The sequence below is a fragment of the Engraulis encrasicolus genome, chromosome 23 (genome assembly GCF_034702125.1).
Source record: "Engraulis encrasicolus isolate BLACKSEA-1 chromosome 23, IST_EnEncr_1.0, whole genome shotgun sequence".
In the NCBI taxonomy this organism is placed as follows: domain Eukaryota; kingdom Metazoa; phylum Chordata; class Actinopteri; order Clupeiformes; family Engraulidae; genus Engraulis; species Engraulis encrasicolus.
In genome coordinates this window covers 17,157,541-17,170,040 of record NC_085879.1, presented here as the reverse complement: position 1 = coordinate 17,170,040, position 12,500 = coordinate 17,157,541, and the positions used below count along the sequence as shown (strand labels likewise).

The window sequence follows — 12,500 nt, the reverse complement described above, 5'->3', positions numbered from 1 at the left end:
TGGCAACTTGTTCTACTGTTTTTTGAGAGTTTAAAAAAAAATAAATTTCCTATCGATATTTGGGTAAGTAGAAGTTGTCTTAAGTGAGACCTGCTCCTATTAAATTGTCATGTGCTGTATAAAGCAATAGCCAATGGCTTGACTAATGGCCCTTTTCCTAATTAGTGCATCGAAATAAATAACATTCTGCGCCGGCATGCACAATTTATGAGTGCCTGTTTCCATTGCCACCGCTGATTACCTCTGGCTTGTCTGACCTTCAGTGTTATTCTTGCCACAATTCTTTTTAATGCCCAGCCGAGTCAAGAGCTTTGACAAATAATTACTTGCAATTAACGAGAGCCCTTGTCAAGTCACACACCACGACCACCAACCAGCACCGAGCACCACCCGATGGGCAACATATTTCTTTTTTTCTTTCTTTCTCCTTCCTCATTGTACCTCCATGTCAAAATCTTTGTTTGTGTAGCTGTGTTTCGCGGAGGTAGCTGTGATAACCCTGGTGGTAATGGTCCATTGTTTCTCTTGCTGCGCTGCTAGGGGCTCAGATGAGAAAAGTCCCTGCTGCTGCTGCTGCTGCTTCTGCGGGCTGGAACTCTTGCTGCTGCTGCTGCTGCCAATGATGATGATGATGATGATTATGGGGGCAACGATGGAAATTTGTAATCTTTCTTCTCTTTCCAGAAAGGGTTCAGCAACAGGCCAGCAGGATTTCGCATTCACGGATGGGGGGTGTTGATGAAAGCATGTGGTGGTGGTGGTCTTGTCGGAGACAAATGTATTGCTTTTCCATACGTGGCATTGTACTTGGGGGGTTAGGAGGTGGGGGCTGTTGATGAAAACATGTGGTGGTTTTCGTAGTGGTGCGTTTTGTCTGAGACTAATGTATGCTTTTCCATACCTACACGGGCCATTGCAAGGTAGCCTGTCTATATATTTGAGATACTTTGCAGATATTGGGGCCCTGAGACATTTGAGAGAATGGCTGGATGCTATTCTCTTACAAAAAATATGATTTATATTCATTAATAATGGTGCGAAACCTCGACGAGTCAAATATGCGTGTCTGACGTGTGCCAGACCTAAGAGCCGCTGCACGCATGAGAACTTATCAGTACATTTCTCACAATGCCAGATGGCGCTCACAATATAGTGCACCAGTGGACTGGACTGGGAGGAAAAGAAAAGCCCAAAAAAAAACAAAAGCAAAAAAAATTGAAGAATAGAAAAAAAATAAGATAGAAATGACACAAGTTCAGCTTTTGGGATCAGTGAACTAGACTAGGAGGATAAAGAAAAGCACAAAAAAAGACAAGAATGACTTTTGGGATTAGTGGACTAGACTAAGACAAAAAAAAGCACTAAAAACAAACCAACAATAAATGACAAAAACAAACAAAAACAGAAAAAAGTTAGCTTGGATCAGGGCTTAAAGTCTCTTTTGTCAAGTAATGAACCATGGCGGGGGTTTGACCGGCTGAACTCAGATCAGATCGACTGGCTGATTCGTATTTATTTATGAATACATTCCTCTGTGAAAGCTGAGTCAACCCCAAGTATTGGCTCAGTCACTGCTCATGCAGATTGGGACTACTCTGTGTGATAACATATTGTACAGACCTACTCATAAGATTATTACAAAGATGCTGCATCAATACTACAATATGCTCTACAGTACACTGTAAGCTCTCGATAGCACATTTTCAGTGTTCTTTTAACACTTTTTTAAGAGTAGTACCAACAAAGAAGAGGATTGGAAATTGGATGTGTTGGTTCGATTTGTTAAGGTTGGAATTATCAATTAAAGGTCATATTGAGATGAATTACGGTATGTTGCTTCTTGGCAAATCCTCATAATATTTGGCTGCCATTATTTTTTATTATAAAGAAACAAGCCCCATCTGAGAGTTTACCGTCTGGTGTGAGTAATTTCCACTTGTATTAAGTCAGTCTGCATGTGTTTTCCAGAACATTTCTGAACGTTTTAAAAACATAACGGTTAATATCCGGAGGTCATGTCTGAAAACAGCTTCGGGGAATCTGTAATGGGAACTAAATGGCATGAAATCTTTTACGGGCGTTCAAGGGGGGTTTGTCAGGGGCCAAAATCAAATAAACGTCAGTGAATGAGGGGAGCAGAAGGAAGCTAAAGTGAATCATGACCTAATACTGTAGTTAGGGATCTGAAGCCAGGGCTGTACATTGTAACTACACTAAATCGAATTGGACAAGATAAGAGCACCAGCTAAATGTAATGTTAAAGAGCTAGAATGGGGACTGAATGGCATGGAATAATTTAGAGTCATGCAGGAGCATGAGAGGTCAGTCAGTATCATTTAATAAAAAAAGTGTAACTTTGACTTTTACTAGTTTTTTCACTTTCACGTTCTTCCATGTGCAAAGTTTTGATGGGGATGTCTACCCGTATGTAGAAAGATATATGGAGATAGATATAATGCAATTTATGTCCATGTACCTAATACCTAACATAATGTCATGCAAATGTCCTGGTGAGATGCTAAACTTACTTTGGGGAATCCGAGTCGGGGTCACAGGGCTGCCAGAACCAGCTGATCTCAGGTGTGGGGACGCCGTGACTGGTGCAGGTGAGCTTCAGGGGCTGGCCGTAACGCACAAACTCCGGCTCCTCCGTCGTCTCGGCCTCCAGAATCTTTGGAGTCACTGCAAAGAAGAGGGACAAAACAGCATGCAGGACTTTTAACATTTAGGCTCATACACAGATAGTGACCAAAGAGAGTTTGCTATAGGGTGAAAAAAGAAGGGTGGAGTCATGCTTTTCACTCTGTCCATAAGTACAGGTTTCGACCACATATTTCTGTGCTCCTGGGTTTGTACGTGTGAGATTTGTCTGGACAATCCTCCCAGGCAGATGGGCGCACAGCTCACAAGGTGCAGAGGCTCTGAGCTGAAGCACTCCTCTGCACTCCTCTCCCCTCCTCCCCTCCCATCTCCTCTCTCGGAGAACAACTCCCCTCTTTTCCTCTCCTGCTCCACTCCCCCAACTTCATCACCGCATCCTCTCCTTTTCCTTCCACCCTCCCTTCTTCTCTCCTCCCCTCAACTCTCCTCTCCTCTCTGGAAGGACAACTACCCTTACCTCTCGTCTCTTCTCCTCCCCTCACCTCTCCTCTCTTCTGTTCTACTCTCCTCATCTTCTCCGCTCCTCTCCTCTTTGGGAGAAAAACTCCCATCTAAACTCTCCTCTTACATGCCACTCATCTCCTCTTTTGGAGAACAACTGCCCTAACAACTCCCTCCTCTTCTACACGCCCCTCCCCTGTCCTCTCCTCCCCTCTCTTCTCCTCATCTTCTCCCCTGTTCTCTCCTCCACTCCCAGGGACATTTACCTCACCTCCCCACTCTTCTCTTCTTCTCTCCTCATCTCTCCATTCTTCTCCTCTTGGAGGACACTTTCCCTCACCTCTTCTCTCTTCTCCTCCCATTACCTCTGTTCTCCTCTCCACTCCACTCTCTTCTCCTCTCCCCTCTCCTCTCCTCATTTTCTCCCCATCTTCTCTTCTCCTCCTCTCATCTGTCCTCCGATCTCCTCTCCTCATCATCTCCCCTGTTCTCTCTTCCTATCCTGGTAGGACAATTCCCTCACCCCCCCCCTTCTCTTCTCTTCTCTTCTCTTCTCTTCTCTTCTCTTCTCTTCTCTTCTCTTCTCTTCTCTTCTCTTCTCTTCTCTTCTCTTCTCTTCTCTTCCACTCATCTCTCCATCCTTCTACTCTGGGAGGGTAACTTTCCTCACCTCTCTTCTCTTCTCCTCTCATCACCTCTCCTCTCTCCTCATCTTCTCCCCCTCTCCTCCTCCCCTCGTCTCTCCTCCTCTCCTCTCCTCTCCTCTGGGAGGACAAGTCCCTTCACCTCATCACCTCATCCTTCAGCACCCCGTTGTCAGTTACCACTTCGGCCTGTTCGCAGGTCTGGCTTTACTCAAAGCAAGTCCTTCAAATCTAATTTCTCCTCCCGCCTGCTGCCTGTGCCTGCACTCCTTTATTTCCTCACAGTGTACATCTCTCTTTCTCTAATACTCTCTCTCTCTCTTTCTCTCTCCCTGTGCATTTTTTCCCTCTCTCTCTCTCTCTCCCACACACACACTCTCTCCTTCTCAATTTCTTATTCTATTTTGTGTTCGGTCTCTCTCATTCTTTATCTCTCGTTCTTGTTCTCTCTCTCTCTCTCTCTCTCTCCATTTCTTCCTCTCGCCCACCCCTTCTCTCTCAATCTCTTTCTCATCTCTCCATTTCTTTCTCTCTCTGTCTCTCCAAGATTTACTTTGTATAGCGTGTCTCCATCTCTCTCTCTCTGTCTCTCTCTCTGTATGGCGTTTAGTTCACACACACACTCTGTAGGGGGTGAAGCACGGAGAAGCAGAGCAATGGACGGACTTCAAACACTTGATGAATGATGTTTAAAATAGTTCCCTAATTGCTCCCAGCGATCTAAGAAATCTGTTTCCATTGTTTGTAACTCCACAAGTTTTGTGTGTTTGTGTTTGTGCCTCTGTGCCTGTGAGTGTGTGTGTGTGTGTGCCAGTGTGCCAGTGTGTGTTTGTATGTGTACGTGGGTGTCTAAACGTGTCTGCATGTGTCTGTGTCTGTGCCTGTCTGTATGTGTGCGTTCGTGTGATTGTGCGCGCGCATGTGTGTGTATGTGCGTGTCTCTGTGTGTGTGCTCGCTTGTGCATGCATTTGTACATGCGTGTGTGTACATGCGTGTGTGTATGTGTGCGTGCGTGCATGCGTGCATGCATACGTGTGTGTGTGTGTTTTTGTCAGCCCCATAATAATATGTTGTGCAGAACAGGACAGTGAGCTGCTATAAAGGATTTTATATGGAGTAGAGAGGGAGCCATCGCTCTCGTCTGGCACAAGACGAGAATTCCTGGAAATTTTGCTAAGAGTACATGGAAGGAGATGACTGCAGTGTGTGTGTTTGTGTGTGTGTGTGTGTGTTTGCGTGTGTGTCTGTGTCTCTGTGTGTGAATGTTGTGTATGCCATGTGTGCATGCGTGTGTACATGTGAGTGTGCACGGAAGGAGACGAACTGTTCTGATTTTCTCCATTAAGTTCTTTTTTTTGCCATCTGGGAAATAAAGGGAAAACATCATCTACTGTATATCATTAGAAAATATTTTATCTATCTGCTTCTACATTTCTGTGTTGAATCAATCTGACAGCGCAACATACCATCCACGTCTACATCACTTTCCCCCCTCAGGACGCTACGTACTGTGTGTTGCTTAAAGGGGCCATAGAGCAAGAGATAAAATAATTCACAGCGCCAACGTACGTCCATGCTGGCATTTTAATAGTGAGGTTTTCAAGCATTAAATTACTTTTTTGGTACAGGTCCCAGATTGCATAAGGAGGTGCATGTGCATGCATGCTTTTGCACCAATTCAGCCTGAGAGACTGTCACAAATTCTGTGATAAAGTCTGTGTGTACAATAATGCAATCAAGTGGCTTTTCAAAACGGCACTCAGGGGAGTATGATGTAGACTGGAGGGTGTACTGTCTGTATGTATGGGAATAGGCTGACCAAAGTGTGTGAAGACGAGGCTAAATGTTGCATGCCGCTGGGTGAGGGAGCAAAAACGCTCACACTCACATCACCCCACCATCCCCAAAGCCACCCACCCACGCCACCCTCAACCCACGCCACCCTCAACCCATCCACCCTGCCACCCCCAAGCCACCCCCCTGCCCCCTCTCAAAAGCCTGTTCAAAGAGACCGCTAACCAGCTCCAGATGGGGTGGCTATGTCAGTCTCGCTCCGAGAACAACAACCCCAGAAAATTCCGCTCATTCCTCTCCAACAGACACTACCTGCAGCTGAGCGGTGCGTGTGTGCATGTGTGTGCATGTGTGCGTGCCAGCGTGCGCGCGTGCGTGCTAGAGTGGTGGAGGGATGTTGTTGACTGTACTGATTCATCACGCCTTACTTAACATCAGGAAACAAGCGTCAGTCAGTCACTGCTACTGTAAATACAGCACCATGGCATAAGGAGAACATTGAGCTACCTGGGCACCTGATTGGCTAAACGAAACAGCCAAAGAAAAGGAGTCTCAAGGCAAATTTTTTTTTTTTAAAGAATTGTGTTTAATATGATGACTAGAATAGGCCATTGGAATGAAATTAAAATGAATGAACAAGACTCCCTCCTGTTCTACTGGTACTATTCTACTGTTGAATGACAGAATGTTCATTATTACTAATTAACATACTGTATTGTCATCATGTCATTAAAAATGTGGGAGCATTGATGAGAGTTGCAGACTTTTATCAATGCTCTTCCATGCTTGTCAGTTTAGTCTAGAACCTGCTCTAGTGATATGTTTTTTTGTGGACATACCTTCCACCACCAAGGTGTAGTTCAGAGTTCTGAAGAGGTGTCCTGCTCGGTTGTTCACCTCCACGGTGTACACCCCTGCCTGGTCATCTTTGGCCTCCTTGATGATGAGCTTGTGGCCCGTCAGGCGATAGCATGTGCCGTTCTTTGGAAGAAGTACACCGTTCTTATACCTGTGCAGAAAATGTTCACATTAAGGCTTAAGCACTGACTGACAATTTGCACCAACGTGACACACAACTTGTTTCATGTGACATATTCACAAAGGCTAGAGAGCAACTTTAGTAAGAAAAAAAAGAACAATCTACAGTATACACACCTTATACACCGTATACAACACTTAGAAAGCTGAAACACTCCTCTAGTTGGTCCTACTATTCAAGTGTTCAATTAACTTATAAACCTGGAAAAGATGCAAAACGTGCAAAAATGTACTATGCATACTTAAAACTCACCAGGTGATTTCAATGTTTCTTGGTTTCGGTAAGGTGTGGATAAACGGGTCAAGAACAACCTTTTGACCCATTCTCCTCACCACTGTTGGAGTACCCCTGTGTTCCAATTTCAAAAATGGATGCTCTGAGAAAGAAAGAAAGAAAAAAAAACAAAGAAACAATCAGACAAATAGATGAACAAAAGAAAATTAACATTAACACAAAGGTCAAATGAAACGGATTTGTCCTGTACTAGCTGTATATGACTTCTTGCTTAAGACATTAGTCAAACATGTTTAAATTTGGTGTTAATTTGGCCTCAACACAAACAAAATTTAGCGCACCCCCCGGGGGCTTCCCGGACCCCAGGTTAAGAACCACTGCGGTAGAGTACAGTAGAAATGATCTATTGATAGAAATACTTCATAATGATTTAATACTTACACAGTACAAAATGTGAATTCAACACTTAGAGAGTACTATGGGACCATATACACTCCACTGTAGAAGATGTCAAATCGACTATCTAAGAGTTGAACACTCTACTTTTACTATGTATATGACACATTTGATTAATTGCAAAGGCAATGGCATACATAAATCATTTGTTAATTCACCATAAATCATGCATTACTTCCGTTTACAACATTATTCCGTTTTAATTCATGCACCATTATTGTAAAGTGTTACCGAAATCCCTTACTGTAAATGATGACCTGTGCAGTGGTGTTCAGCGTTTTTGCGGCTATCCAGGAGAAGCAGGTGTAGTTGCCCATGTCCTGTGCAGTCACCCTGGGGATGGTCAGGACGTTGGACTTGCGGTGGGATTTGGTATAGTAGCCATCGCCAGACATGCGAGTTCCCTGCAGTGCAGTAGAGTAGTAGTAGTGGTAGAGTAGTACTGTAGTATGAGTATTATTTATTGCAAACGTAGAAGTAGTGCAGAGCCCATACTATAAGGTTACTGTTAGCAAAATGGTAATAGTGACCAATTTACTTTAAGACATTTGCAGGCCAGTCACAACCAGGCAATTGGGCAACTTAAAAAAAATAAAAATTGACCAAAAGAGTGCAAAATCTCTCTAGAGAGGAAAGCTCCCCAGTAGTCTGAAATGAAAAGAGGGGTCTCAAGTTCCTCTCTAACTAGGGCCCCCAAATACCTTGACATGACAATCTGTGATGTTGCAATGTAGTTATATTGAAGAACGTATTGTAATGTAAAACACATTTCACAAGTACGGACGCATATCCGACATGAACATGTCTGTGTACAGTGCGTACAGTAAAACACACTCACCTGACTGTCAAAGGTCTTACTGAATCAGGCATTAATAGTTTTGTTTAGAGTTGACTGGAGTCACATTACTTACATTGGGTAATTTCCATTCAAAGGTGACGAGGCCGTTGTCCTCGGTCAGTGCGGAGCAGTTGAGGACCAGAGTGTCGCCGTTTAAAAGCTCTGTAGGCTTGTTGTGATACTCAGAATGGGTAATCTTCACATTAGTCAGATGACTGGCTGCAAGAGATGACAGACATACATTGCGGTATATGACATTTGATATTTGACATATGACATTTCATCGCAGTACGGTAGCTGTGTTTACATGGGCACTTTTAATCCAATAACGTGCGTAAACTGACTAAATATACATCATGTTAGCAGTCAAATAATCCTGATTTAAATATGTAAACCAATTATATTAGGTGGATAAGAAGGCTCATATAAATGGATTAAATTAGGCAACTGCCCTGTAAAACAGTTAATTTAAGCCACTTATATTTAATCGGTTTAAAAGAAAAGTGCCCATGTAAACACAGTTAGTGATTCCTCCTGTAGTTGTACATACATTTTCAAGAATAACTGTAATCGTTCAGCATAAAGTCAATGTTTACATTTGTGGGCTTCGAGTCATACAATTCAAAAGAATGAATCAACCTTTTTTGGAGTTTGGCCAACAGATTCTCAAGTCACATATTACATTCTCAAGGCATCAGTTATAACCTCATTTTTATCCATTGGCTACGTACTGCAAGTGTGTTTTGTGTTTTGTGCAAGCAAGGCACTTACTTGTTCTTTGAATAATGTAGTTTGAGCTGTATCGTATGCCATTGACGGTGCTGTGGCATGTGACCAGGTGGTAGTTGTCATACCGGGTTTTATAAGGAATAGTAAAGCCGTGCTTGGGATCCCACTCAAGACTCTTCTTTATACTTTCCTCCATGGAGGGCATCTAAGAAAGGAAATGAATGATCAAATCAATAGCACTAATTAAAATTAAATGGACTGTTTGTAAGCATGTTACTACTGTAGTCCAGTACGTAAGCAAATAAATGAATAATTGATCAAATTGATCATAAATATCCAACAGTCCATATTACTTCACTACACATAAAAAACAGACAAGCAAAAAAACAAGCAAAAAAAACAAAACAAAAAACCAACTACACTCAAGTAGAAGGAATGTAGTGTCTCTTATTTTTACTCGGCTTCTTCCACTTGTTTGTTCTGAAGCCAAGAGTTGTGTTAAAGAGGGAGAGGGGGGAAGGAAGGATGCAGGAAGCAGGACCACTCCATAGATCTCCTGCATGTACCATAGGAAGGTCACATAGCTCTGAACTCTGTGCCACCACACCACACTCACAGGAGGCTACACTGTACACAGTGCTAATTCAACACTTACAGAGTTGGACCATGAAACTCTACAATCACATTTACTAGATAGTCAAAATGAACAGTGTTTTGCTCCTACTTTATAAGCATTAAATGAACACGGCAAAAAAATACTGTGTATTCTGCATGATAACATACAGACCCAACACCAAGACATCCTCAGAAATCTGTGCCATCACACTCACAGTACATTGGGCAGTGTTAATTCAAAACTTAAGAGTGGGACCAAATGCACTCTTGAATGAGGGTTGAATTGACAAAACGCAAATGCACAAATGTACAAATGCACAAATGTACAGTAGAATTTTATAGTGTTAATTCAACACCTGTAGAGCCACTCATTCTATGAAGGGTATTTGGTCCAAAAGTCCAAAAGTCTTTGAATTGGTCTTGGCTCTAAGCTATCAATGAACTAACTCAATGCAAAATGTACTGTGTATTCTGTATGATTCTAGCCTCGCGACGCCATCCTATGTACTCCACCCAAAGATTTCAGCTCTGCACATCATCTGGCAAAAGCCTCGAGCTCGGTTCTCTCAGTGTTTAGTCAATTAGCAAACAGTTGAGAGTGATGACGCGGAACTCACCCGCGAGCTCCATTACTGATTGGTTAAGGTAACTATATTCACACTTTCGTTTTGTTATTTGTTTGCTTTTGCGACGCTATATCGTAACAGACATGCTAATAAAGCACAATATGGGGTTTAATTTGAGTTTGGAACGCCAATTGATTTAAATGATAGAGTAAGATCAGACCATCTACCACCCTCCACGGAGACGGATTCCTCATGGCTTTTGCCAGACTGGTTGACGAAGTCAACAGTTGGTTTTTCGCCCAGGCTAGTATGATTCCAATCTACAAGTATTTAATTAAATACTGCAAAACGTACAGTGCACTGAGCCATGTTTGCCCATGTCACAGCCCACTACTGCATCCGCTGTACAACAAAAGGGAAGTTGTAAGCAACCAGGCTTGTGTTTGAGGTTTTCAGGGAAAAGGTCACCATCACTGTCAAGTTGTGCCAACTACTGTGTACATACAGTGCATCAACAGTCAACATTAACACATAACTGATTTCATGCTTTGCTAAATCTTTGTACTGTAGCCAGTGCACCTCCATCCCGCCTCCCAGCACAAAATGTATTTCTCATCAAGTATCTATTAGCCTCTCTGACCCTGACTGATTGGCATGTTGTTTGCCTCTTGAGATCCGTTTATTTTCCTTCCCGCTACCTGCATTTCCTGGATGTGATTCGTAAAAAACAAGGTGTAAGTAAATATAGACACGAGGGCTCTATTTCGGGCAGACTGGTGTCTACAGTCCACTTCCTGTCCTTCACAGGAAGTAGACAGGATGACTCCGACTCCGACTCTTTACCGCCTGAGCTTCCATGTACTCCAGTGCCACTGTCCCACCTCCTCGCCTTTCCCCCTCATCCCCTGTTTGCGGACTTTAGAGGGTGTGAGAAACACAGATACGCCCAGGGTCCCGGACATTCGCTCTCTCTCTTTCTCTCTCTCTCTCTCTCTCTCTTTCTCTTGCTGTCTGTCTTTCCCATGTTTCGTAAGAGCCCCTTTAATGGCGACTGATGATTAATCCCGATTGTATGTGTGTTGTTAACAACTGTTGGTTGCACCTAGTTTCAAGGTTCCTGTTCAATTAATTAGATAAAACTCTGTATGTAACAGCATGAAACATTATGCACCTTGAAATGCACCATGAAACATTATGTACCTTGCATCGCACCAAGGTATGACCAGTTCACAGTAAGTACATAAATAAGGAACTCAAACACTAAAGTGTTACCCAATCTCTTTTTTCAAATCATTTAACAGCAAGGTGGTGTTAGATTGACACGTTTGTTTGGGGATGAATGTGTTGTTAGGCACAGAGTTCACTTGCACATGTGTTCTGTCTTATGGAAGAGACACGTACTGTATAACAAGCACTTAAAGTAGTTCTACGTTTGTAGAACTGCAGAGATTCTAGAATGGAGAAGGTAAAACTCACGGTCTCCACGTCGACATTGAAGTCAGGTGACGTCGTTCTGCAGGGTATTAGCACAGACGGATCTTCTCTGTAGGAAAACAGCACTAGCGGATTGCTGGTGTAGGCTTCCAGGAAAGGTTGAGCGTGATCTGTCAAAAGAGATAAACTACTTTTCAAAAACAAATATCCAGAAATGTGTAATTACATTAATAAGAAGCTGACATCTGGCTCGCAGATGGTATTATTGCTGCTATTCATTATTTGTCTTCCGGATATGTTTTGCACAGTGTTCTCTTTCATACTTTTATTCATACAAAAAAATAATAATAACAAAAATTTGACCAGCCGCCAGTCAGTGGAAAACAAATTGCCTCTGATACTACTCTACACTGCTATTGAACTGTGCAGTGCGCACTGCACACATTGCACGTACCCCTGCATCTAATGCCAAACAGACACGGCCTCACAGCTCTCCAAGTGTAGCAGCTAATCTGTTCAGTGTCTGCCTGAAAGTCTGTGTGTCTGTCAGTCTATCTGCCTGCCTATCTGCCTGTCTGTCTGTCTGTCTGCCTGCTGTCTATAGATCCTCTATCCCAAATGTGACGAGTGGAGGAACAACAACGCTCTGGGAGTCATGGTCTGCTTGATCGATGCCTCTCTCCCTGTCTGGGGAGGACTGCAAGGAGTTATGGGATTCATGACCTGCTCGGCCAGTAGACTCTGTCTGTCTGTCTGTCTGTCTGTCTGTCTGTCTGTCTGTCTGTCTGTCTATAATTCTATCTGCCTGTTTGTCTTTCTGTCCAGTCTTCCAAACGTGAGGATTGGATGGAGCTTTGGGACTCATGGCGTGCTGGGTTGGTTGTCTGTCTTCCTCCCTCCTTTCTTCTCTCCCTCCTTCTCGTCCTCCCTTCCTCCCTCTCTCCCAACCAGCCGTGCAGGAGAGAGAAATCAAATATCCCCTGACAAATTGAAATTGCCCCCCTTTACTCCCCTTCTATCCTCTCCTCTCTGCTTTGAACCAACTTTC

At 43.3% G+C, this 12,500-nt stretch overlaps 1 protein-coding gene across 1 annotated transcript in view; it reads right to left on the bottom strand.

Annotated features, from left to right (window-relative positions):
• kdrl (kinase insert domain receptor like) overlaps positions 1-12,500 on the bottom strand; it is a 109,507-nt gene that overhangs the window by 63,931 nt on the left and 33,076 nt on the right. Inside the window, exons 4-10 of the mRNA XM_063189856.1 lie at positions 11,495-11,622; positions 8,880-9,042; positions 8,178-8,327; positions 7,515-7,712; positions 6,833-6,956; positions 6,381-6,550; positions 2,529-2,682 (exon numbers count right to left, since the gene is read on the bottom strand). Coding sequence (XP_063045926.1) covers positions 2,529-2,682; positions 6,381-6,550; positions 6,833-6,956; positions 7,515-7,712; positions 8,178-8,327; positions 8,880-9,042; positions 11,495-11,622 — 1,087 coding nt within the window. The remainder of the gene's footprint in view (positions 1-2,528; positions 2,683-6,380; positions 6,551-6,832; positions 6,957-7,514; positions 7,713-8,177; positions 8,328-8,879; positions 9,043-11,494; positions 11,623-12,500) is intronic.